This window comes from Aulonocara stuartgranti, assembly GCF_965226115.1.
Source record: "Aulonocara stuartgranti genome assembly, chromosome: 1".
NCBI lineage: Eukaryota > Metazoa > Chordata > Actinopteri > Cichliformes > Cichlidae > Aulonocara > Aulonocara stuartgranti.
This window is the reverse complement of record NC_138939.1, coordinates 39,525,945-39,552,945: the sequence shown is the minus strand read 5'-3', so window position 1 is coordinate 39,552,945 and position 27,001 is coordinate 39,525,945. Positions and strand designations below refer to the sequence as shown.

Sequence of the window (27,001 nt, the reverse complement as noted above, 5' to 3'; positions counted from 1 at the left end):
GTTTGAAAAAGCAACCCTAATTATTATGACATGTATTGATGTTTTGCAGACACACAGAGGATAACCATATCATATTAACTTGTTTGGCATTTTGGACATAGGACAGTCATAGTGTGAATGTAGGATCAAGCGAATAAGGCCCCAGTCACACTGGCCTAGAGACTGATGTGCAACTCAGCCACCAGTCATTAGGAAAAAGTGTTGCTTTGAGTGCTTGCAGGACGTTGATGGCACTTGCAGGAAAAATGGCGACTAAAGTCCCAGTAACACAGGTCTACAGACCAGTCAGTCATCACCCCCGGCAACCACTGTTTGGCAAAAACGTCCTTGTTATTTTTTGAGTGTCTAACACAGCATATTACTTTGGTCATAAACTGAATGGAAGACATGTGGATTCAGCTACTCTCTAAGCTGTAGCGAAACTGTGATTCAACACATGAATGGCCTGAGGATAAAAACTCCTCTTGAGCCTCTCCGTTTTTGTTCGGATGGTGCGGAACCTTTCAGAAGCTGGAACAGTTCATTGCTGGGATGGGACGGGTCCTTCAAAATCTGAGTTGCTCCAGTCCAGCATCTCCTGATGTAAATCTCCTGTAGGGAAGGGAGAGCAGTCCTGCAGCAGTGTTCTGCCATACAGATCACTCTCTAAAGAGCTTTTTATTTTCAAGACAGCTGTTTCCATACCGGGATGTGATGTTCTGTATGAGGATGCTCTCCACAGCGCCTGTATACAAAGTCCTGAGGATCACTGGAGAGACTCTGAACTTCCTCAGTTGTCAGAGGTGGTACAGGCACTGCCTAGCCTTTTTGGTCTGGGCCTGAATGTGGGCAGACCATGTCAGGTCTGAGCAGATGTGGACACTGAGATACTTGAAGGACTGCACCCTCTCCACTGGAGCTCCATTGATGATAATGGGCTTGTAGTCTCTATGCTGACTCCTTCTGAAGTCCACCACCAGCTCCTTGGTCTTGCCGACGTTCAGCTGGAGGTGGTTGTCCCGGCACAATGATGCCAGATTCTTCACTTCATCCATGTAGGCAGTCTCATCGTTGTTGGAGATTGTGCCCAACACCACTGTGTCGTCAGCGAACTTCACAATGGTGTTGGAGCCGTGGGTGGCCACACAGTCTGAAGTGTAGAGGGAGTAGAGCAGTGGCGAGAGGACACACCCCTGTGGCGCTCCCGTGCTGATGGTGATGCTGTCAGAGATGCACCCACCCTCACCACCTGAGTTCTGCCAGTGAGGAAGTCAAACACCTATGCACACAGACAGCTGTTGAGTCCTAGATCCCTCAGCTTTGTGAACAGTCTACCGGGCACTATTGTGTTGAACGCTGAGCTGTAATCAACAAACAGCATTATCACATAGTTACCCTGTTTCTTGTCCATGTGGCTAAGGGTGGTGTGCAGGACGTGGGCGATGGCGTCCTCCGTGGATCTGTTGGGTCGGTAGGCAAACTGGAGTGGATCTGTGATGTTTGGGATGGAGGAGGAGATGGTTTTCTTCAACAGCCTCTCGAACACCTTCATAACCACCGAGGTCAGCGCAACTGGCCGGTAGTCATTCAGGCATGAGGGCTTGTTGTTCTGGGGACAGGGATGATGGTAGATCCCTTGAAGCATGTGGGGACCACAGACTTCAGAAACAACTTTTACTTCTTTGCTTCGAGTTTGTGTCGTACTTTAAGGTTTACTATTGCTCGGCTAATGATATATGCAGAAAAACATGAAAAATTGCAGGTAACTGTGGCAATTTTTCATCAACTACAGCATTCACTAGGTTTTTGGTACAGTATTATCTTTACAACCGATTCCATCCAGTGATAGCCAGAAACCTCCACTAATCAGGGAATACAATTTTTTTTCCTAACAATCTGTCAATGTATCATGTCTTTAGTGGACATCTCTTGAGTAATGTGTGCATGACATCACATGAGTAACCTCCGAAGCATTGCAAAAACTCCACTGATGTTGGTTGCACTGGCTGACAGAACATCTGATGCGGTTTGCACATTTAAACACAGGATCCAGAAAGCCATTCCAAAAGGTATATGGTGATGGTGAGGATTTAGTACATGAAGAACTGAAGATAATATCAACTTTAAGTAAATACAGACCATTGGTGTAGCACAACCATACGTTTAGGTGAAGAAATATCCATTTACATTGCATGGTAATCAGATATAAGGTTAAACGGAGTCTTCTTAAAGTAGAGGTTCTTTGTTCTCAGTTTGGCAGTAAAGAGTTAAAAGGCCTAACAGGCCAATAGGGTGGAGTTATTTAGACTCCTGGGTGTGTTTAACAAACTGACAAGAAATGTATCCTGATGTATTGAAGTTGGAAAATGGCTTAGAATTTGTGATGTTAAGCTTATTATATTAACATTGTGTCAATTTCCTACTGCTTATCCAGGTCACAGGGCTTAAGAAATGAGGCTCCCTTTGGTCTGCAGAGAAGCCTTCATAAATTGCCACCTTGCTGTAGTGGAGCTGTTTGTGTGCTAGTGATGTCAGGAGCTGCATTGTTGGGGATAAACTGTCACAAACAAACAAACAAAAAAACCACAACATTCTTAAGTTTTAGCATGCAGTCCATTTAGGCTCTAATACCAGTTTCATGTCATCGCTACAGAAATGTGTTTGATAAGGACACACCCCCATTTTAGTTCAGTGCTCCAATGCAAACGTTATTCCACAAGACTTGTTTCACTTCCAGAACCAGCTGTTCTGATAGGCAGCGATATCTCCCCAGCTTCCACAATGAAGTCATTTGTGACCCCTTTTACTGAGATGCATGCCAAGAACACAGTCAGGCTTTGCCTCATGTTTTCCACCTGTCTATGAAGACAAACCAAAAGTAGGTTATGATTTTTTTATTTTTTTTGGGGGGGGGGGGGGGGGGGGAACCCACAAACACACTAAGACAAGAGTTAAAGTCTAAGAACCATCTAAAACTTTATTTCGATCTCCAACAAGGTACATTACATGCAGATGCAAAACTGTTTGCTGCCCAACAGGTATGTTTAATCATTCAATAGTTAAAATCTTCCACTGGTGGGAAGAAAAGAAAAAAAAAAAAGTTAGAGATTAGAAAAACTTTACTTCATAGAAGCAGTTTGTAGATCCTCTGGAAGCTGCACAACAACTTCTCAGCTTTTTCTTGGATATGCAGTTCAAGGTGCATTAGAAAAAAGCCAATACAAATGGCTCAAATTCTCAGATCATAAAAAGAAAAAAGTTGAGTCAGAGTACAGCTGCTGCCATGTTCTTGACAATTGAAGATTTGAGCTGAGGAATGAGGCTGATCTTGAGAAGCTTGCTGCTCGAGTACTTTTTCCTCACAGCCTACAGAGACAGATCCTCAAGGTCAGTCTCTACTCACACATGATATGAGCTGGTGTATTTATTCTCAGCCAACTCACCTGGAACTTCGTTTTCCCTTCATTTACCAGCACAACATTTTTGGCAATGTGCTGCATGATGGGCTTCAGGTGGGCCTCGTCATAGGTAGAGTAGTGCTGCTGTGTGGGAGACTGATGGGAGGTCAATTAACAGCCAGCTTGAAGGAGCAAGATGTTCATAAAAAGTGACTTTAAACTTACCCAGGGTAGGCCGTCCAGCAGCAGCTGGGAGAGGCAGAGGGAAGCAGCAGCGACCTCAGAGGGCCTGTAGTGCACCATATTGTAGTCGAGCAGGGTCAGCTCCATCAGGTACTTGGCCAGCGTGTGTCTCTCCCCATCAGACTGATAAACATGCACGTCAAGGTTTAAGATTCTTACAGTTTCTCTAACACCTTAGCTGCCATTTTTCTTTAATACAGAGTGATACACATGCAAGTTATGAATTGGAGGCAGCCGATTCCTACACTGTTGAAGTCTTCTCCACATTAAATTCATAATGAAACTCACATTTGCCACCTTAGATGCCCGTCTGAGAAAGTGCAGTGGGAGAGGACGCCCCAGCTGAAATTTCAGGCCCTTCAGAATCTGCTGCTCCATCTCGAGAATCTGAGATTTTGTAAAGGCGTTGTCGGTTATGTAGGCAAAGTCGCCAACCTCTGGGGCATACATCTCCTCATACTTGCAGGCCACCAGCATGGCAGTCACACCGACAAGTTGCAGCTTCCTGCGAGACACTGGCTGGACCTGCAGCGTAACCAGAAGAAGCCTTTTAGATCCAGGTCACAAACCCATAGACAAGGCTGTTCAGAAACGTCACCTGAAGAAAGCGGTCCAGAATGGCAACTGTGAGGTACAGAGTCTCCTGCAGCAGCTGGAACCTGGAGTGAACCTGGACCAGCCAGTCGATGAGAAGCGCTCGCATACCATCAGTGATTTCGTAGCCCTGCATGTAGTTTGCTCGTACTGTCTGCTGCAACTGAGAAGACAAACTGATGTAAGTCAGAGACGACAGCAGCTGGTGTCAGAAGGCAGGGGAAGAAACTACCTCCAGGTTGTGCAGATACTTGTAGATATCCTTCACATATTCTGAACAGAGCTGTGGCTGGTCTGCATCCTCCTCATCCACGTCCTGCACCGCAAGCAGTGCCTCAGAGAAAGCCAGGCACAACTCAGTCTCCTCCTTCATGGACACATCAGTTGCAGATTCCTCCAAAACCAAAGGAAGAGGCTCTGTAGCTGCTTGGACTGGTCGAACATCGGCAGGTTTAGCCACTTGGACACAAGATGGCTTGGCTGACACTTTTGTCTGTCCTGTTCTCTAAGGAAACGTTTGGAATCATTACAGTTGGGAAATGCAACACGAGTCACTAATAAGACTTTCAGATTGGACAGGAATAAAATTGTTCAACTATTGCGACCTTCCCTTTTGCAAACCACTAAGGGGATTTCAGTCTGCTGCAAGGTTCTTGCTTTGGCTCAGCTAAACCAGTTGACAAGGTTTGTGTTTAGTGCAAAAGACACAGACAGATGAAGTCTGGGTTGAAAGTCAGCCAGTAAAACTACTTCTAGTCTAGCAGGCATACCAATAAATCAGACCTCTATAAGACTTTATTGCCTGCTTACCAAGTGACTGCAAAGCAGACAAAATGAGTCAGGAACCAAACCAAGATGCTCTTACCTTTGTGACAGTCACTGCTGCGTTAAAGTTGGTAATCTCTCCGAGAGCTGCTCTCCTCGGACCCGCTGCTGCGGCGGCTTTCCCCGGTTTCTGCCGGTTCTCTGCGGTTAGGAGCTGCTAACGAGACAAACATGCACATTAAAAAGGCTTGACCGACTTTTCTACAGCGTGTTTAACATTACTGAAACGATAGCGTTATTATTGCAGCGCTAGCATCAACTAGCCAACAGCAGCGCTTCTCTAGCAAACAAAAGTCTTTTTACTCACCACAGCACGAACTTCCACAGACATGTTTACCGTGGGCAGCAACGAGGACACAGAGTGACCAAGAACAAGCAAAAGAGCAAATAATTCAGACTAACAGAGGACAGTTTCCCAACAAAATCCGTAAACAGTTATTTCCGTAGCTAAACAACACAGCGACGAGCAGCTTTCAAATAGTTGTCCTCTAAATCTGATTGGATGTAGCGATTTCGTTCGGACGCTTGTGATTGGCTAGTGATTTCAGGTGGGAATTAAAGCCATATGAGCTTTTAAAGTGCTCGGTAACCTTATCTCACAGTCATCGCTTCATCTACAGTAATATAGCGCCAGATAGTAGATTTATAGCAAATGCTAAATAATACGTAAGCAAGTCTTATGCCTAAAGGCAACTGTTGTTAAAAACTGTGTATGAAAAGTCCCTGGTTTGGGACCTGACGAAGACACAAACCCCTGTGGGGCAACCCGCTGTAGCAATCCCTTTTACTGCTTTAGATTCCTTTTTTAAAAAATTATATTTTTATTAGTCATTTTGTTTTACATTCAGATAACAAAGAGTGTATTTGGTGGCTTGACAGTGTATACATAATGCAGTATGTTTAACTTATTTACATAAAGTACATCAATACATATTATGAAGTAGAGGGTCGACCTGACATTACATGAGAGATACACCAGTTCAGGGCTGGCCTTACATAAATTCAGGGCAGAGGGGGGACACAAAGATAATCCATTCATTCCATATTTTGTAGAATTTGTCTTCGAATTTTTAAGGAAAATGTCAATTTTTCCATTTTAAATATTTCAAAAACCACATTAAAGCAATACTTAGATGTTTGCTTTAGATTCCATTAATTTACCTTCTTACTATACTTTCATTCAATGTGAACATGGAAACACAAACAGCATCCACAGACACTACAAGCTGTCTGTAGGTAACTCTGCATGTCTGATTTGGCAGATATTGCAAAGAATCAGAATACTTTATTAATCCCAGACTATATTATGTGCTCACAGTTGCTCCAAGACAGTAAAAACCTTAAATTAAATAATACAATACTTTACTAATTTGGAAAAAAAAAAAGCTCTAATGTATATAATAGCTCAATTATAAATATCTCAGTATATAAGAAAAATTAAATATATAAGGTTGAAATTAAGCTGTACAGGATGTGCAATAGGGCATAACTATTACAGTGTGTACTGTGCATTAGCTGGAGGAGTTGTGCAGGGAGATACCTACAGACAGGAATGATCTCCTGTGTCGTTCTGTGGTGCATTTGGGCAACGTAAGTCTCTCACTGAATGTGCTCCTGTGATAGGCCAGCACATCATGGAGCGGGTGGGTGGTCTTGCCCACCTTTGTCCTTGGACAACAGACCTGATAAGCCATGTTATGTGTATGTATGATCTGGCAATGTTCCAAACCGCCTAAACACGTTTATTGTGCACGAGGTGACTGCAGAGGAAAGTCTGTGACAAGCAACCTTTAAAAGTTCTCATTATTTCTGAATTTGCAAGAAAATATGAATGATTTTCAAGATGCCTTCAGACTCCACTGTGTTTTCCATGTGGGCCAGGCCACGTTTGACACAGAAATACATGCATTTTTATTAAATATTAAAGCTGCAACCCAAATTTGTGAACTTCAAATTAGAACCACATTTGAAACCTTACATGTCATATTTTACGTTCATTTAAATCAGCAAAATAAGTGACTGATGCAGAAGTATTGAATCACCTTCATGTTTACTTGGGCTGGTATTCTTCTGATCTGTCAACCACTGGCATAATGAAATTATCTCCCTATTAGGAGCTTAAACATGAATCCACAGTCACAGCATGTCACAAAGCTGACCACGTAATCATACAGCACTGCACTCGCTTACTCTTTATTTGAGCATCCCTTAAATCAATTCAAGTCATCTTATAACCACAGATATGGAGAACACGTAGTACAAAAATGCAAACCCCTGAAGGACGGCTGAATAACAAAATGCACTTTGCCATGTGATGTTACTCAAGCCACAAGAACCCATGCAACAGGTTGCAGGGGTTAAATTGTCCCAGTGTGACTTTTAAAAGAAAAACAAAAACCAGCTGCTCGAGAGTTTGGTGGCATTTTCTATTTTCAATTCCACTTCTTGATCTCACAGCGTTTCATTATGCCACAGCTGGAAATGGCCTGTGAAAATGTCCCTTTGTTGAGATGGCACAAAATAAAGAACCCAGATGTTTTAAGGAATTGCTGAATCGATGGGGTCCGAGGTGTGAGGTTCAGGGTAGTGAAAGGACCAACAGATTCTCTTTGTTCAGTTAGTTATAAAAACAAAAAACCAAAAAAAAAAAAACCAAAACACATCACTTGTGTTCCCATGTGCTCCAAGCACAGCAGGGTATAATGTACCACTAATTTTCTGCAACCATGAGGCAATTGCTTTTAACTTAAGGGCAGGAGGCATCTAGTTTTCCTCCATATGCTCCTAAATGAGGGTACATCCAATTAAAATAAAAATGTCCACCATACTTTATTAGCTTTTCAAGGTAACTCTTGTATAAGGTGACACAGGTATTGAGAAAGACACAAACCATCTAATGGTTTCTGTTACAAGTCACCTCTACAACTGAAACAATGAATTCAATGGTCGTTTCCCTGTTAGGGGTGAAAATTTGATCCAGTTCTTAGCAAAGGCAAAAGTCCCTTTGACAAATGCATATTTGCATAAAAATGAACTATATTTGAATGACACAACATAGTTACTTTAACAGACCCGTGAGGTAAAAGGTCAAAAACACAGAGTGATATATCACACACTGCTGATCAGCAGGATAAAGTGTATGAAACAACAAGCTGAACTCAGTTCTACTGTGTATTCATTTGATCTCTTTCTAAGCTGGTGCAGCCCTCCACAACAGTCCTAGTTTCTTAAGTGGCCTCTGAAATTTAAATGTTTTAAATCCTTCCTCCGGGGTATCTTAATGAAGCTGTCCCAAAGATTCATGGTGGAAAAAAAAAAAACCCACTTAAAGCTGGTGTTTCCCATTAATCCGCTAGCCACCCATTTAGCATCTTTAATTCATGAAAGCACTAACTGTTAAAAAAGGCTTTAATACTTGAACAAATGGCAGTATCACAGAGTTTCAAGAAAAACATACACTGCTAACAGAGGCTGCACCGCCACATCATCAAAATCCCACTTTATTACCTGTTGCTTTGATTTTACTGTTGTGAAAGACGTCCAACCTCCAACAGAGCAAGAACAAAGTCATGTCGGGTGGTGGTTTTCTCTCATATTGCATGGTTATGGAATGTAAATGTAACTGTTACGTAAATGGACAAAACACAATCCACACACACGTCGGTTTCCTGAACCAAAGTAGGATGAAGAGGAGACAGAATGAAGCTCTGGCCTTATTATTTATTCTATAGTTCTTCCCTGCGGTGTGGATGGATTGGCTGAACGGCAGAATCAGTTGCCATTTTGGTTCATCTGTAGATACTCGTTGTGTAACTTTTCTTGGGTCTCGTAGAGCTTGCGGAGCTTCTTGGCTTGACCTTTGCTGAGCTCCTTCCCTTCAACGTCATGAGTGGGGAAACCCTGTTAACGGCGACAAAACCAAACACACCTTTAAAGCTTTTCAGGTTGACACGGTTTGTGAGCTGTCGTTTCCATGGTAACTTTTAAATTACCTTTCTGAATTTTCCTCAAGTTCTGACGCACACACAGTTACACTGATGTCATTTCAAATAAGGACATTCATGTCTGTACAAGCAAATCCCCGTGAGCTAGGTCTTTCCTACTCTTGGATCCGCATCACGTCATTGACCTCAGGCACACGTCTAGCTGTGAGCACCAAATCCCCACTTTTATTGCTGTAACTTCATGATTTCGTGGCGTGGGGTCGTTGGCCCCGTGACCACCTCACGACCTGGAGTACCGGGTGCTAATCTTTGTCTTTGCTTTCCTAGATATCCCAGGTTTTAAGCCCTCAGCAACAGATTCCTGAGGTCATCAGGGCCCACGAGCCTCACCACCAACATGGCACCAGCTTAACAGGTTCTTCTCATGAAAAATTAAGCATGGGAGGTAAAATAAGGACTTACCGTTTCATCGAATTTTGAGTATTTGTCTGTTTCACTGCGAAACATTTCGCTTGCAGGGATCTTCATCTTGGCCAGTTTCGCCATCTGCAACAGTAACAGAAACATGAAGATTTCCCTGATGACACAAACGCAGAAGGTCACTGTCTATATAAACCATCAGACTGACCTCTTGCTCCTGTTTCTTCTTAGCAGCCTCTAGCTTCTTCATTTTCTTCTCTTCTTCCATCTGTGAAAGATGGAATTTTATTGTGTGAAATGTTTTAAAACACATGTTTGCATTTTTAAAAAACAATTTTACATAAAAATGAAGGCTTGCAGTGGACTTCTGTTAAAATTGTAAATCAGCTAAGAATTTCTTTTGTCTGAACAAACTAGCTGTTAGATGTTGAAATGCCCGTCCTTATATCCTTGGAAACTCAGCGTCCTTCAGTTTTGGGAGGGGGCACTTCTTTTTCTGGCTTATCGTTTACTTTAAATTGGGATAAATTATCTCCTGTCAATCTTAGGACCTAAACTGCTCCAGACATGCACTCGATGTGTGATGATGTCTTCTCTTACCCTCTTCTTCTCCTCTCTCTCCTTCAGTAATGTCTCCTTGTCCACTAGCTTCACCACAGTGGGCAGGCCTGCAACACAACCACTTTATTTTCCAACACTCTTCACTTTGTAAGAACGAAACAAGGTCAGAACTTTTTTACATTCTTACGAAGAGAGTAAAGGCTCGGATTTATTGAGCAGGGCATCTTACTGCGCTGCAGTCATAAAGATGTGATGAATGGAGCGGATAATGATTTCGTGACACAGACGTAGCCAGTTTATTCCAGTAATAACTAACCCAGTCCACAGACGGCTGCGCAAAGGAGGCAGACCTGATGAGGAAGATCAAAACCTGAGCCGATTCTTTATCTCTATAACTTCAAACACAGACATCTTACCTTCGTGATCTTCCAGACGTACTCCAAGCTCTGGCAACATGTCGTCACGGACAACATCGCAGAGCTGCAGCAGCTCTGTCACTGAATAAGTAAGAAAAGAAAAAAAAGAAGAAGAATTTCATGTTTCAGTTCTCTCTGATTCAACATGGAGGTGATGTTTTGAGTTATAAAGTAAACAGTTTTGTTTAAAGCGCATGTTCTTACCTTTCTGCTCTCGAGCAATTTTGCGGACGCGCTCTCTAAAATCTGACAGCACTGTGAGGTATGGCATCACTGCGCTCTCCAGCTGTGGACAATTAAGGGGAATTTTTCATATGCAGTACATTTCTCATAATAATAATGCCACAAGAGACACAATTCAATCACAAAAAGTGAAAACCAGTTCACTTACATCAACACTCTGACTCTGTCCACCCATGGGAAAACCTATGGGGTCCGATCCTTCAACTGCACCAAATATCTAGACAACAACAAAAGTTTCATTTGAAGGGTTTGTTAGGCATCTCCACACTGACTTTGCCCAGTAATGGAGTTGTTTCTTAACTTGGAGAAGTAACAAAGTGTATCACATCCACTTTCATGTGTGTGAATGGATGAATGAGGCATGTTGTATAAATGAGATAAGAACAAACAGCATGATTTCTCCTCCACACAGAATCAAGGTGTTCTGTAAAATTCATTATTCTGAGAGCTGTGAAACGATAAACGCAGCAGCAGAAACGTGCTCACCTTCAGCATGTTGGTGAGGTACGCAGCAATACTTTCCATCAGCATGCGGTTGGGCCTGAGTTTGACGCTCTTCTTGCTGGCAATGTAACCGTTGCTTTGGCTGACCAGCGTTCTCATCTCCTCCATGGCAGTGCGGGTGTCCACGTTGTCACACAGAGCCTCGTGGACGGCAGACTTCCTGTCACAGAAACTACACAACACAAGTCACTTTTTAGTTTTAAGTATGAATGTGTTGTGTTTGCACGCACACAACTCTGAAAGTGCAAATTTTGATGAAGAACAACAAACTGGTCTTCTAATCTACCGAGTCGCTCTCTCACCTGTTGTTGAGCTCCACCTCTGCCGTCTCCCACTTCTCAAACTGACCAGTGATGTCAGTAGGCGCACGCAGGATGTCTTTCACATTCAGGAAGAACTCCTTTCAAATAGAATAGAATAGAATTCAACTTTATTGTCATTGCACATGCACAGGTACAGGGCAACGAAATGCAGTTTGCATCCATCCAGAAGTGCTTAGTGATATAGATATATTACAATATATATTAGCAATAATATAGATATGTAAGTATATTACAGAAATGGGTCTATTATGGTATGTTATAATGTACACGGTATGAAGTATGTTATGAATATTCTATAACTATAAGTATGTACAGGCTGTAGTGAGTACAAGCTACAAATAACAAACAAAACAAAAACAGATCAACACAAAACAGACAAATCTTCCAACACTGTCTTTGTTCTTGCTTTCACCTACATTCATAAACTTCTCGTACTGGACGGCTGACTCCATCGTGTTAGAAGAATAGTCCAGAGTGTCCTTCCAGGAATGCATCAAGAAAGCCAGACGGAGCTGACGTGCTGCGTGGAGACAAACAGTGAGACCGTTAAATAGTTCTACTCTAACTGAAGAACTTAGTGTTCATTATGGATAACGTGTTTCTCTTCAGATATAAAATAAGTAACAACTGCTGTTGGGGTGAGAGAGGGAACCATTGCATTCAATAATAATTAAATGCAAAGTGGTGTATAAACAGATAATAAGTGAAAAAGTATGTCTGAAGAAGAAACGCATCATGGGAACCCCCAGCAGCATTCAGTTTGCTGTTAAAATGATGATTTTGGCTTTGAGCTGTGACAGTTTGTGCAGCCTCATAGCTGGAAAAACTCCCTGACAGTTTATTAACGGTGATGTATGCTCAAGTGATGCAGTCTACAAAGCAGGAACACATGTATCACCTGTGTTCTTCGCCAAGGCGTCCTTGATCGTGATGAAATTCTTCAGAGACTTTGACATCTTGCAGCCTGAGATTGTCAGGTGCCCGGTGTGCAGAAAGTACTGGACCCAGTAATCGTTCTCAAAGAACGCCTGTAAGCAGCACAAGCAACTGTGGTCATAACAGGTTTTACCCTTCATCACTGGAAACGGCTTTAAACACATTCAGGATGTTTCAAAGTGTGTGTTACGTCAGGCATTTACATAGTAAACAGGAACACATTTTCTGCAACAGTTACCTCTGACTGAGCCAGCTCGTTGTCATGATGAGGGAATCGCAGATCAAACCCTCCCCCGTGGATGTCCATCGACTCGCCCAAGATAGAGCCAGCCATGGCTGAACATTCAATGTGCCACCCGGGTCTTCCCTGTCAGAACATTCAAAGAAAACACCGATGACTTCCTTTCTCATAAGTACAAATTCTCGTTCCATTTCACAGAGCCTCAAATGACACTTTCACGTTTATATAAAAGAAAAGCTTTAAATGCAAAGGATGATCACACGGTCTTTAAAGCCTCTGAAAATGAAGGCTCACCTTCCCCCATGGAGAGCCCCATGATGGTTCTCCAGGCTTGGAGGCTTTCCACAATGCAAAGTCATTCGGTGACTTTTTCTCACTTAGTCTCTCTGCAGAAATGCTCAGATCTCCTACAGAGCCAGGAAAACAACGACAACAGGTTAAAAACTGAACATTGTACTTATTCTCTACTCAAATATTGGTAGGAGGGAAATCTTGGTGAATCTCTTCTGCTCTCACTGAGTCAAGCACTGAAAATCCCCGACCTGTTGTCTGTTGTCGGGCATGTCTGCACCTGTTGTGTGGTGCTTGTTTTATAAGTGTACCTTCTCCCTCTTGTAAAGCTTTCTGATCGCCGACCGCCTCCGGCACCAGTTTAGCGTACGAGTGCTGCGGACTGGAATCAAACTTCAAGGTGTCAAAGTATACTGAACCGTTTGACTCGTACCTGCAGACACCAGAGAAACAAGTAACTATAGCGACAGCGATGCAAGCAGTTCGTTCGGTACGACACAAATCGTGAACAGCGGCGGCATCTTCCTCACCCATAACCATTTGAAACTATTTTCCTCACAAACTCCACGATCTCAGGCACGTATTCACTGACTCGAGTAAGGACATCAGGGGGAAGAACCTGTGTGCCAAAATGACAACTTAAATCCAGTTACAGCAGGAAAATGCTGATTTCAAAGCACATTTTAACAATGATATTTTAGACATAGTGTCCTTCCAGTAACAGAAGTTTGGACAGAGCAGTTTCAGCCATTGTTATCTCAGAAACGGTAACGTTCAACAACACAAGTAAAACTGAACAAGTCATAGAAAAAGTTTCTTTACACATGTTGGATTTTTACAGGGGGCGTTTATTTAATTCCTTTAAGAGATTTTCTCAGAAAATCAAAAGATCATTTGGCTTTTTTATACTTACATTGAGTGCTTTCATATCTTTGTGATAGTCTTCTTCCCAGTATTTAGGGAGAAGGGAGAAGATGGAATTCTCTGTGACGTGACTTCCGAATTGTTTGTCCAACCAGTCTGCCAGCAAGTCCTTGGAATTCTCCAACAACACCTTGGGGAAGAAAAGACAATTCAATTGGACTTGTTGAGCTCATTTCCAGCTCCACACTTTTATTCGTGGTCACTATTAACAGAGTAGTTTTGCAGGATTCTAGTGATAAAACGATCCTTATTAGTTCTTGGTGCAGACCTGGTAAAACTGGGTGGAGTTCCTAGTTGGAACTCAGATCAGTCACACTAACCCTGAGTTACTAATCCCAAATGGTGGCAGTGAATACAAGCAGTAATAAAGCTAATCTGTCCTCCCACTGTTGTAAATGTAGAGCACTGACCATCTATCCATGAATCTGCTGCAGTTATTTTGGAAGCACAAAAAGCAAACAAAATAAAAACAAAAAAAGCATTTTCTGTATTTCTAGTGATATTTCTCTGAAGTTGCCACCACATCAGAACAGACTCACGTGTGCCAGAGGTCGTATGACTTCATCTGCGGCTTTGCTCTCCATTGCTGCTTGCAGCGGTTGCAGACTGGCTGTAACTGCACTGTCCAGCCTTTCCAGCATCTGCTTCTTGTCCGGGTCTGTGGTGGAAGCCAGCTGGGCCTGAAACGGCTGGAATTGGCAGAATAACACACAGAAATCCACAGAAATTAAAAAAACTTTCAGCTTGTCTCTGTTTTTAGATAGAGCTGAAGCTTGGACTTCTACTAGCTACAGTACAGGGTGTACTGATGCTTGTGTCTATAGAGTCTAGTGTTTGTGCATGCTGTGGTTAACCAGCTGCTACTTCACAAACACTGATACAACCCATAGGGAAACCAACAGAGCCTGCCGATGGAGCAGAGTTGTTGTAGGAGGAGGTTTGCAACTAGATCTTCTGATATTATAAACTCAGTGACATAAATGTTTAACATTAACGCAGTATTTATCTGTTTTACTAAGTACTGCACAGTTCTGTTTTGTGTTATTTGAATTATCTGCCTCGCTAAATAATGACCAATAATCTCCAGAGAGATACATGCTGTGCGATCAATGAAAACAAAGAGAGAAGATTTACACCATCACTGTCAGATCAATAAGTACTTCACACAGGTGCAGTGCATCCAGGGCTTAAACCTGTCTCACCGTTCTGGCGCTGAGCACATCCTGCAGTATTTGAGCCGCTTGTGGCTGTTTCTCTTTGTACTGGTCCAGAAGGTAATTCTGCCGGGCTCTTTTAATGATCTGAAAGAAGAATATCCCAATAATAAACCAAAACAGCAGAGTTTGCTTATGCCAAAAGTTCAAAAGCATTCTGCATGTATTGCAACATCAGCTCCATAGTAGGACAGTCTGGGTGCTAAACTGGCCTGTCCTGTAGTCCTGACGCCCGTTTAGCCCATTACAAAACAACAAATACAAATCAGCTCCTAATTTTCTGAGCAGCTGAAAACCTGCATGTGTACATTTATGTTTTCCCCCTGTCTAATTAGGTCATCACAAGACCCTGAATTCCTGCCATAACTTCTCAGAGACATGTCAGCTTACAAGCTGAACCTGTTTTTACCTGCCTATAAACACACAGACAGATGTGTGAACATGTGAATGTTAACAAGGACCTTGCACTTATTTCAACAGGGCTGCATTAATCATTACAGACACAGATGAGCTTGGACAACCCAGCTCCCACATTTCATGCAAAAACCTTTATTAAAAAAATTAAAAACATCTAAAACACATCAAAGCAGACTTACTTTGTCATCTATGTCTGTAATGTTCATGCAGTAGATCACATCATACTTGAAGTAGTCCCTCAGTATCCTTCGCAGAATATCAAAGGATATGTAGGATCTGCATAAAGCAAATTATTCATTAAAATGTTGTTGTAATAGAAAAAAATATAACAGTCTCGCTATATGAAGGATCATTTCCAACCCAGAATTTCAGTGCTTAAATTCCTCTGATCTTGCTTACCTGGCATGTCCCATGTGGGAGGCATCGTACACTGTAGGACCACAGCAGTACCATGTTACTTTATTCCCTTTCTGAGGAACAAACAGCTCCTGAAACATGGAGGTTATGAACTTAAATGAGGATAACAAATACTTTAAAATAAAAAAATCTGATAAAAATGTATCTTACTGGTGGCAGCGGGATTTTTAAATGCAGTGTAATAGAAACGAGAGCCACAGCGAGAGATTAGGTTGCATAGATGGTTTTATTTCTACGTTTGTTTTTTCAGTCGAGACTTCTTCCTGATCCAGAACAGTCTGGTTGTGCCAGACTAACGCTCATCTAAGAAATACGGGCATGTTTATCAGCCCCACAAAGAGCCTTAAGCTAAAGACCATCTCGCTACACTTAAAATCATCTGGAAACCAGTTGTGTGTGCATGTGGCAAAATGCAAGCAGACTATAAAAATATGCATTAAATCTACAAATGTGAAGTGAAAGTGCTGCATTCTATACCAAGAATGAGAGCACATCTGTCACAAGATACATCAGTCAAAAGAAATGTGACTATAACTTCTTTAAACCATACCTGGATTGCATACTTTGGAAAACAGTGAGGCTTTAAATCCTGTCACTATTAAAAACTTGAATGAAATAATCTAAATATATATGCATTCTTTCTTTTTATAAGTTGTACAGTAACGATCACAGACTCTTTAGAATTGTGTTTGCTTCAGTGGTTTAGCCCTGCGTCAGGCTGCCCACCTGTCCAATGGATGACGTGCACGGTCATACTTTTATTCCCATGTCTGCTCCTACATACGTTTCTATTGCAGCTCCAATTGTTAGTCACAAATGTGGGCGAAACGCTCACAGTTACATGGCAGAAACCGAGAGCTACAGATGCTTCGTGTAATAAACGAAGCGCCAAAGCACAAAATTTGCATCGATTATTTTTTAAGTTATTCGAGTTACTCGGTGAATTGTTGCAGCCCCTTATTAATCCCTTGTAACTTTAACAGGCCTCATAATCTTAATTTGCCTGCAAATCATAGCTTATCGTTTCAATTTCACATCACTGCATGAGTATAAATAAAACTGACTCTGTCCAGCCTGTGGCTATATATACATTGAGGGATGCGGTATCTAATGTAGCGACTTCACGAGGACCTCATTTCCCAGCAACACCAGCACTGATGTGCGCTTTACATTCGTCTCTACCTTTGCTCTTGTCAGGCTGTTGTAGAGTCGCAGCTGAGGAACATCTGTTCCTGCTGGTGGAGACCAAGGAGGCTGGACACGCTTTCCTTTGACTAAAAAAGAAAGGAACAAGGGACAATTTCAGTTTTCACATCATAAGAAAAGGGGTTCTACCTCTGTCGAAGCTATTCATATGGATGCTTTGGTGACATCATGTTCCATTAGGGCTAATTAATAAGACTAATCAATAAAGGCTACCAATAAGACAGTGACTCAGAGCTCACGTCAGATAACATGAGACAGTGAAAGAGCAAAGAACTGATGCCCAGTGCTGTGATAATGGTTCAAAAACTGTGACACATGTAAATGGATTTATTTTTGCTTGAAATAGTTAAAGTAAAGCAATGACAGAAATCTGTTATAGGTTCTAGTGCAGTGCTGAGGAGTGTGATATTTCAACAGTAGTTAACAATAAATATAAATATTCTCATCATCCCATTCTTATCAAAGACACACAATAAAGTTTCCTCTTCATCAGTGTCAACAAAAGAAAATATTTCCTCTTTAGTCTGAACTTCTGTCACTGTGTCTACCTACTGAGCTTCAATTTCCAGTCAAATATTTGCTCAAAGGCAGGGTTCAACATCCACACAGCGCATCAGAAAAAGAGTTGATGCAGTCTGCACAAAGGGAAAGCACAAGTACTGTTCACAAGCAGTGCAACCCTGCTAGAATATGGAATCTAAAAATAGTTAGATACCCCATATGATTAGTTAAAAAACAACTTCAAGTGGACACATTGTGCTTAAGATTGCTAATGGTCAACACGTTTATTTAACATGGCCAGAGTCACTGGTCATAGCTGGCGAACATATCTTTGATAACCCCGACCAAAAGAAGCAGGTAAGCCCAAGAACTCCCCAGGAAACTCCACTGAGGACACAGAGTGAGGGAGGCTGCTGTCCCCAGAAGTCTACAGAACCAGAAGTCTTTTAACAACCACATGGTAAAAATAAATTTTTTAAAAATATACAGTTTTGAAGCATTTCTGGTTTTGCTTCACCTTTCAGACCCCAAACTTACATCTATCGTGTCTACTGTGTCCTTGTAAAGAAGAATGGAATTTTCCAGTAACACAGCAGAGTTAAATGGAAAGTGAAGGTGAAAGAAATGAAGGAAATCTAGACATCCGAGACTGGCACAGCATCAGATGAGCAAAACAACACACTGGAGTCCCCGGATAAAAATACAGCGATGAAAGTGAGCGTAATAGGTCAAATTTACTATTTACTGGCTTTTTTAATAAGAGTTTCACTCCCACTCACATCAGCCACGTAACCAAGTACGCTCTTACACATCGTTTAGATTAATAAATAAACATTTCTGTGTTCTATCATCAGTTACTCTTTCTTTTCATGATGTTTTACATTTTTTGTAAAGTTGTCCTTATTAATATTAAGCTATTTAGCCAGGTATGGGAACAAAGAGTATTTGCCTGTGGGGTTCTTCACCAGCTGTTGCTGCCGTGTTTACACAGCGATAACGCGAGTCTCCTCAGCGCTTAGCTGCAGGTACCACACACATCAAGTTGCTATGACTGACATCAAAAGTGCAAGCTAAAACAGAGTTCATTCCAGTGCCTGCAAAGGAAGCCTTAGTTCATGCTGAGAGTCAGTTTGTTTAAGAGGGCACGTCACAGCCTCAGAGTGCCTCCACATCCACGGCCAGCAGGCGCAGGACCACATCTAGCCTGTTCATGCCTTCAGCTTTCTACTCACTGCTGCTTTCTGGGTTGAGGTCCTGTTGCAGGGCTGCTATGTGTCTGTACCAGCGCAGAGCGTGGACATGTTGTGGATCTGGGGGTCTGTGGAGGAGCTTAAAGGCTTTCTGGTCGACCTGGGTGGGGCTGAACCCAGCCAGGTAGCTGCGTGAGGTTAGGTAGTCATTCAGGGCCACTGTCAGTGCAGCCTCCTCACTTATCTGTAGCAAGAAGCCATACTCAAAGGCTGCAGAAACAAGAGGGCAAATGTTCGCAAAGAATTACCACCTTACTCCACTGGACAGTGGAATAACCAATGAGACTAATGACTTTGGTCAGAGCCAAGAATTACTCGATCAGTTGGAAAGTCAGCACACGTCCAAAGTAAACTGCACTTATGAGTGAGTTAAATGAAACTACTCGCTACCCAAACATAGCCTAGCAGAACTAATGCTGAATAACACTGGCCTTTAGCCACTCACAGAGAACCTTATATATGTATAAGAAAACAAAAGAGGTGCAAGCACTGAGTGGAAACAGGAGAAAGCAAAAGATGGAGAAAAAAATGTAATTAAGGGTGCAGGTTACATGTCTTATAGAAGCAACCCGTGATTTTCATACTGTGTTACTATTTGAGCTGTAATTCTAACTGCAGGTCAACAAGTATTTGGACAGGAACACATTTTATATCAATCAAGGAAAATAAATACAGCAAATATTGGTAAAACTGTTAATGTTACCAATGTTTTAAAGGGTCAGGTTTCACTGATTTAAAGGTAAATTAGGAACGTACTAATAAGCAATTTCTTAGTTATTTTAGGTTCATTTCCTTCTTAACTTGAAGCTGAAAGTCTGCACTTTAATCACACCTCGACTGTTTTATTTCATTGTTGTGCTGTATAAAATTTAAATTACTGACCTGAGAGTAAAAATCACAGTAAGCACTTGAAAACGTTAACAGTGTTTCTCATAACAGGCTAAGTTATACTACTACTACTAGTAGTAGTAGTAATAATAATAACAATAATTTCAATGCTTTCCATAAACCTTTGTAAAAATATCAAACAAAAAGGCGATACTGTCGGATGCTAATAATTTTCTTAAAGATGACACGAAAGAAGATGGAACTTAAACCCGAACATAGACTTAAACAAACCACAGTTCAACAAAAACACCCCACACATCACACAGGAATAGGTTCACTAAAACACTATAAACAAATAAAAGAGAATAAACTGTAGTTACTTCATAACATCCTGTTTGACTGGACAAATGAGCCGAAGACCTTTTTTAAACGCAGACAAATTGCTAAATAGTATTTGCTGCCCTGTGTTTATGCCGAGGTATTAAGTATTAGTTTAAGCTGTATTTTTTATATGAAATTCGGCTTGTCACTCATTGACAGTGTTTCCTTTAGCTAAGCGGCTCAACTGCAGACTTTGGGACACAGCTCTACATATTAGCTAGCCTGAGCGTTAGCATATTCGCTGTGACACTTCATCAAAATGCGTTAGGTTGTGCTGTCATAGCTTTATGCGGTTTTTCAACTAACGAACCCATAAAGCAAACACCATATATTATTTACTGTACCCGGATCACCCGAAGCCGACATTGTCACAGTAATCAAAGGCTGGATGCTGATGCAACAATAACGTGCCCGGAAGAAGAACCCGTATAAACGACGGTAGGAATAGGAACCAAAGTGTTTGAACCTGAGAGCTGGCGGACATAAATGATGGTACACTCAATGTTTTTTGTTTTTGTTCTCTCTCTCTCTCTCTGTGTGTGTGTGTGTGTGTGTGTGTGTGTGTGTGTGTGTGTGTGTGTGTGTGTGTGTGTGTGTGTGTGTTTGTTTAAGACACTGGAATGCAATGCAATAAAATAAAATACTATATACAATAGAATAAAATAGAAATACAAATGCTATATACAACTGAGTAAGAAAATACAAAAGTACAACTTCGTCAGAAGAAGAATTGTACAAGAATTGCACATATAGCAGTCTTATTGCACATGTGAGGGTTTGATCAGCTGCAAAAGTCTTTGTTGTGGAGTCTGACAGCAGTGGGGAGGAAAGACCTGCGAAATCTCTCCGTCCCACACCGTGGGTGCCGCAGTCTCCCACTGAAGGAGCTGCTCAGTGCTGTCAGAGTCTCTTGCATGGGGTGGGAGACGTTGTCCAACAGGGATGACAGCTTAGCCGCCATTCCCCTGTCACTCACCACCTCCACTGGGTCCAGAGGGCATCCTAGAACAGAGCAGCATCCTAGAACTTTTAAGGAAAAGTTGATGATCAATCAAGCTTAAGTTATATGGGCACGAGCTGGAAAAATTTTTTAAAAATGATTTCTTGGAATGTGGTTTTAAATCTCAGTGGAAAAGTACCGAGATTCTATAGTTAAACAGAATCTGAAAAAAAGAAAGAAAATAAAAAATATATATCTAGTTTTTGTTGCCTACATTGTAGACTCTACATTGTAGAGGGTGACGTTGCCTTTAAACAGGGTACAGTCAGGGGTTAAAGTGGGATTCAGCAGGTGGAGGAACCCTAAAATTGGCTGTAATGGCTCAATGTGGGGAAAAGTATAATAACACAATAACTTCTATTGAGAGCTCCAGTATATTTTCTTAGGCTGTGATCAAATGACCTGCTGCTCTTTGTGGATTTACACAAATTAATTCAACAAGGTGTTAGCAGGTGTTTCATGAGTTGTCCTGGCTGATTTCCATCCTCTACACTGACAGTATCTTGTTTATGCAGTCTTTTTTCTAAATGGTATAAAGTTTTATGAAGGTGGAATTCAGTCAGTGGATCATCAGCTAAAATTCATTTGAATCTCTGCTACACTTGATCCAGGGCGGTCCTGGCCTGTTTGGCGCCCTGGGCGAACACTCCCTTTACCCCTAATCCTAAAGTGTATTTTTATTTTCTTACTTTTCTTATATTGATTGTTTGTTTACTTGCACTGCTGTAACTGGAGCCTCGTCATCTTGTCTCTCTATATACTGGACTGTATGTAGCGGAGATGACAATAAAGTTTATTTTGACTTCAGCAGTGAGCAGGCGCACCGAGGACTCTCGCGCTCACTTTTCGTGTATAGAATTTCGAAAAAAACATCGGTGCAAATAATAAGTCTGTATCATGATGTCTGGTGTTTTCGTGTTTGTTGGTTTGTTTTTATTTTGTTTTATTTTGCGAGTTGGTTATTAGATGCTGCTCCCCGCCGCCCCGCCCTCTCCTCTCTGCGCCGCAAGCAGCAGGCGCACCTCGCAAACGGTGGGCGCCCTTACTCCCAGCAAATGGGCGATAGAAAACCGCTCGGTGCCTGTACCATTCCCAATATGCGCCGGCTGACGTCGGGGCAGCATGAGTACCAGCAATTTTTTTTTTTTTTTTTTGCTGATGCCCGTGATGCCGCCCCGGGCAACCGCCCGTGTCGCCCGTATCAAAAACCGCTACTGACTTGATCTAACCTAACTCTGACCATGAACCCACGGCTACTGTGCACCAGTCACACACTGTTCTTTAAGCTTCAAATTTCCAGTTCATCAAACATCACTTATCAGTCCTTACCTTTAGATCTGACCTCTCTTCTTCCCGTCTTGTCCTGTCTTTCCTAGCTTTCTCCATCTCTGAGTGAAGTTGGCTCTTTTTTCTCTCTCCCTGTGAGATGCAGCAGCTGGACCTGTGAGACAAACGTCACACAAACAGTTTGTGTGTTGGCTGATTTTTGTTGAGCTGATAGAAATGCTATATTTGAAATTACCTGCCACTTAAAAAAATCTCACTCCCTTTATGCTCCTCTTCACTAGAGGTACATGCTGAAGTACCACAACCGCAACTTAGGGACACCTGCAGTCATTCTGGTGTTGTGGCAAAACCCCCCAAAACAAAAAACACAGTCCCACTTTTACCCTCTGACTTTGGCACGCGTCCTAACTTTTTATGCGACATCCACCGATGAGGATTATTAAACGAACAGGACTGCCTTTCATGTGTTCAAAGAAAATCTATGAAAAATGAGAAACAGGAAGGAGCAGGAGAGGATGGTCATATTAGACTCAGACGTGGGCACACTAGTTTAAACAGAACATTATTTATGACATGGAAACGCAGTACAGGAAAAAGTAATTACTGTGGAGACGAAGAAACTGTTGAACATCTTACATTACACTAACAGGAGTGTCAGGTGCTGACAAGTTCAACTCCAAAACCTCCTCCTCGGTACAGTGATGGTTAAATCCTCTGATCTGGATCATATTGAAAGACATTTACTTTTCGGTCCACACTCCGTACCGGTTGGTGGGAGTAATGCACCGTTTCGCTGTTTGCCAACAGACAATAAAAAGCAATGGCAGGCGGAAGAAGAAGAAGAAGAAGAAGAAGCGGACGTTTACGATATACTTTTGGAATATAGGAGTAAGAAGTCACACAAGTAGATTAGCTGGTCTGTTGTGAGCACAGCGGTTAAATGCAGAGTGTGTCTTTCAGAGAAAGCTGAAATGTCTCACGTTAAGGAGTATCTGGACAAAGTGACGCGCATTTATGAACGCTACACCGAGTATGTGAGGAGAAACCCAGCTGCCACCGCGCAGCTGGAGAGTACCGTGCGCACTCTCTCTTACCTGCTCGCAGGTCAGTCGCAGCAGCAGGTTTATACAGTGTGTTGGGATTAGGGTTCTCTGTTTAGAAGTAATGCAAAAGCTCAACTGGACTTATGATTGTTTTTTGGGAGGTGAACTCTCCAGATCTCTTGTTAGTTTCACTTTAGCTCGGCAACACTAGCTACAAGTGCTCGTGCAGTGCAAAATGAATGACGGCATGTTTTCTTTGTTTGTATTTTGCAGGGAGATTTACAGATTCCCATGAAATATCTGAACTAGGTAAGTAGATGTTAAGGACCAACACAGAGACTAGTTAGTTCTTTCTTGCATCAACGCCTCATATATTAGTAGGAGTTTGCCATGTGAATGAAGAAATATGAATGAATACATAAATTCTGAAAAGCCAGAAGGCTCAGAGATCTCCGGAGAGACATCATGTTCTCTCAAATCCCAGATTATGTCCTGTTTTACATTGATTGGAGAATGGTGACCCTCTCCCAGCCTGTGCGCCAAAACATTATACGAAACAAAATAAACATCTATTTATTTTTAGCATTATAAAACTTTTTGAAATATTTTTTTCCTCAGTTACATAATGGACATAAATGGTTTGCAGATTAATTATATTACAGGATACTTACTTGAGAATAATAATGGACTATAATTTGATGTTAACATTGAGCGGTGAGGAAACTTTACAGGTTATATTATCACTATGATTCTGTTCAGTTTTCTAAGCATTGTGTGTCCACAAATGAACATACTGTATATAGGTGTGTACTATTCAAATATTTTCATCGTCATTTTTTACCTTTGTAGTGTACTCTGCCTCCAATCTCCTGGTGCTATTCAATGACCACATTCTGCGCAAAGGGCTGAGATGTACCTTCCCTGTGGTGAGCTCTGCTTTCATTCAAACAAAAACCAGTTCTCACAGTACAGTAGAAAAGAAAAGCATTTACTCTCTTTGCAGAAGAGTGCAGTGAAATTGAAATGGCTGTCCTTTGTGGTGCAGCAATAAAAACTAGAAATTCTAAAGAGATGCTTAAAAAAAACTTATTGTTACCATGATCAGTTTTTATAGTTTTAGTGACCCTATAGGATTTACCAGAGCACAATAGGACAAATACACTGTACTGCTAAAGTATTCACTTACCCATCCAGGCCATTGAATTCTGTGGTTTAAAGCTCGCTGCCACTGGACACTAGAGCGGTGGCAGTCTGATGGACTGTGCCGAGTGTAAAGTTTGGTGGAGGGGGGATTATGGTGTGCGGGTGTTTTTAAGCACTCAGCGCCTTAGTTTCATTAAAAGGAACTCTTAATGCTTCAGCATACCGAGACATTTTGGACATTTTCATGCTCCCAGCTTTGTGGGAACAGTTTGGGGATGGCCCCTTCCTGTTTTAACATGACTGCGCACCGGTGCACAAAGCAAGGTCCATAAAGACATGGATGAGTGAGTTTGGTGTGGAAGAACTTGACTGGCCTGCACAGAGTCCTGACCTCACCTTTGGGATAAATTAGAGCGGAGACTGTGAGCCAGGCCTTCTCATCTGAATATCCAGCTGTAGCTGCTTAAGGCTGATTCCAAAGGCTCCATAATGCCCGGCATCAAATGATCAGTAAACCAGATTGGTACAAAGTAGTTTTTGGTCTTTATACTTTTGTACTCCCTTCATAAACACTATAGTCGGGTGATTAAATTGTGCTAAAGCTCATCCAAGAAGCTTGGCTTGTGATGAGTAGCAGTGTGCCTGCCTGTTCCTTCTGTACGGCTTTCAGAATGCAGCTTGGTAACCATTGCTAGTGTGAGCCGAGGACGTAGCACTCCACCCTGTTTTCCAAATATGTTAACTTCTGGTTTTTAAAACTAACATTGCAGCAACCAAAACACTAACACTGAGGCTCAAATAGATGGGCTGAGAAACCAATGGCTAACATCACCATGGCTGCATCCATCTTTTACTGTACGGTTTCCTTCAGTAAAGAAACTATACAAAGACTTCAGAAACTGTGCACAGGATGTTGTTCTGGGAAGAAGTGAGGGTTTCATCCTTTTTCATCTAATAAGTCGTCCATCCTTTGTGTTGTGGTGTTTCTAGTCCATCTCTCAACAGAGGCTCCTGACGTGGCTGTCTGTGCTGGAGTATGTGGAGGTCTTCCTGGAGATGGGGGCCTGTAAGCTGTGGGGTGAAGTTGGACGATGGCTTGTCATTGGACTTATTCAGATTTTTAAGTATGGCTTGGAAACTTGACTTTAATTTGAAATTATAAAACACTGATACTGATTTTGCACAGGCTACATTTTAAGTTATTTTTTTGGAAAATGGAAAAGTAAAAATTACTGTACATGTTCAAAAGGAGGACAATAGCTTTCCTTCTGTGCCTATTGCTTTAATGCATAGGCACAAAATATAGTCTGTGTTAGACAAATGGTGTTCCATCTTTGTGGTTGTTTCAACATGACAGTGTAGCTGTCAAAGGACTCCACAAAGACTGGTTTTAAATTTGGCATCATGAATTTAAAAGAACCTTAGCATTCATTGCGTGTCCACATATTTTTGGCCTTGTAGTGAGTAGCTGGGAGTGACTCGGTGGAAGACTACGCTTTTCAAAGTGCTCTTTGAAGTTTTCTCTAGATTTATTTGTGATTTTTGTTTCCAGATTTTGAAGGTTATAATTGTTCTTTTTTTAAATCCTTAAGTTGTGAATAGTTTTTAAATGCTTTTTATGTGACTTCTGAGGAGCTCGGAAAGAAAAGCGACTGGACTTCTTAAAGTGAAGACATTTCAAGAAGCTTCTCAGATGAGCGGTGAAAAATCTTCAAGAAACTTTTAATGAGTCCAGTCGCTTTTCTTTCCGAGCTCCTTAGACTACCGTGACCTGGATGACTGAGAACAGACATCTTATGTGACTCCTTCACAGGGCAGTTTTTCGGATTGTGCTTCTTCTGTGGTACAAATCTGGCATCCAGACTTCACCTCCCATAATCCCCCTTGACAGAGGTGGAGACTTTGCTGGTGAAGGTCAGTTGTCTTTTATAAAATGGCCTGCACCTTCAATGACTGTGAGACGTTTTGTTTTGAATTGAAGAATGTAAAATCAGATGTGAATTCATAATGGCTCCAGAATCCTGTCACATTTGACTGTTAGCATTTCTATTGTGAGCTGCAGGGAAGCATTTTAGCCCAGTTGCTGAAACTAACTGAGTAACTTGGGCTAAATAAGTAAATAAAGGCAAGAGCCTGATAAAGTAAACACGTGCTAGCAGCGCTTCTTGTATGCTAAAGCTCAGAGACTCCCTCAAAAGTAATGAATCCTTCCTTAAAGCACACAAACGAATGACATTTCTCACTTCCCGCTCTGTGATTTGTGCGTGAAGGCTAAATTAACGCTTTTCTCCATAGATGAAAGTAACACAGAGCAGCAGGAAGACACCTGCTTTGTGGGCCAGAGGTCAGGACGAGTCATTAGGCCGCTCGGCAGTGGTAAGTTTGGTTTAAACTCTTTAAAACATTTTAACCTCTTAAGATTCAAGCTGCCTGACAATTAAGCCTAAAACCAAATCCTGTGGTACTCAGCTG

At 41.8% G+C, this 27,001-nt stretch overlaps 3 protein-coding genes and 1 long non-coding RNA gene across 6 annotated transcripts in view; 1 reads left to right on the top strand and 3 right to left on the bottom strand.

Moving 5' to 3' along the window:
• Window positions 1-2,930: 2,930 nt before the first annotated feature.
• ccnb2 (cyclin B2) lies at window positions 2,931-5,546 on the bottom strand. Of its 2 annotated transcripts, none has more exons than XM_082537274.1 (8): window positions 5,347-5,546; window positions 5,080-5,196; window positions 4,447-4,719; window positions 4,219-4,377; window positions 3,909-4,145; window positions 3,603-3,743; window positions 3,423-3,533; window positions 2,931-3,345 (listed from the first exon to the last, which is right to left on the bottom strand). In XM_082537274.1, the coding sequence occupies exons 1-8, from the start codon at window positions 5,368-5,370 to the stop codon at window positions 3,244-3,246; spliced, it is 1,164 nt and encodes a 387-aa protein (XP_082393400.1). In that variant the 5' UTR covers window positions 5,371-5,546; the 3' UTR covers window positions 2,931-3,243. The 2 variants fall into 2 exon arrangements, with proteins under 2 accessions (XP_082393400.1, XP_082393401.1); XM_082537275.1 differs by having other exon boundaries at window positions 5,080-5,193; window positions 5,347-5,545.
• A 1,673-nt stretch (window positions 5,547-7,219) lies between these two features.
• On the bottom strand, window positions 7,220-20,520 carry cars1 (cysteinyl-tRNA synthetase 1). 2 transcript variants are annotated; one of them, XM_082532824.1, is made up of 23 exons: window positions 20,401-20,520; window positions 18,830-19,057; window positions 17,073-17,164; window positions 15,873-15,961; window positions 15,653-15,749; window positions 15,045-15,143; window positions 14,382-14,531; window positions 13,832-13,972; window positions 13,449-13,537; window positions 13,230-13,351; window positions 12,922-13,034; window positions 12,625-12,753; window positions 12,349-12,478; window positions 11,867-11,970; window positions 11,430-11,527; window positions 11,110-11,299; window positions 10,772-10,840; window positions 10,585-10,666; window positions 10,381-10,461; window positions 10,004-10,071; window positions 9,612-9,671; window positions 9,446-9,529; window positions 7,220-8,939 (listed from the first exon to the last, which is right to left on the bottom strand). In XM_082532824.1, exons 1-23 carry the CDS (start codon window positions 20,420-20,422, stop codon window positions 8,811-8,813), a joined length of 2,466 nt encoding a protein of 821 aa, XP_082388950.1. In that variant the 5' UTR covers window positions 20,423-20,520; the 3' UTR covers window positions 7,220-8,810. The 2 variants fall into 2 exon arrangements, with proteins under 2 accessions (XP_082388950.1, XP_082388951.1); XM_082532825.1 differs by lacking the exon at window positions 18,830-19,057 and having other exon boundaries at window positions 20,401-20,518.
• Window positions 20,521-22,405: 1,885 nt separating this feature from the next.
• On the bottom strand, window positions 22,406-23,064 carry LOC309701986. Its single transcript, XR_014275335.1, has 3 exons — window positions 22,980-23,064; window positions 22,579-22,822; window positions 22,406-22,497 (listed from the first exon to the last, which is right to left on the bottom strand). It is a non-coding gene; the product is annotated as an uncharacterized lncRNA (long non-coding RNA).
• A 44-nt stretch (window positions 23,065-23,108) lies between these two features.
• The window catches only part of pex16 (peroxisomal biogenesis factor 16), a 12,262-nt gene continuing 8,369 nt past the window's right edge, over window positions 23,109-27,001 (top strand). Inside the window, 8 exon segments of the mRNA XM_082526240.1 lie at window positions 23,109-23,159; window positions 23,162-23,231; window positions 23,304-23,447; window positions 23,660-23,695; window positions 24,236-24,312; window positions 25,520-25,653; window positions 26,343-26,443; window positions 26,825-26,905. Of these exon segments, the coding sequence (XP_082382366.1) occupies window positions 23,124-23,159; window positions 23,162-23,231; window positions 23,304-23,447; window positions 23,660-23,695; window positions 24,236-24,312; window positions 25,520-25,653; window positions 26,343-26,443; window positions 26,825-26,905 (679 nt within the window). The 5' untranslated portion in view covers window positions 23,109-23,123.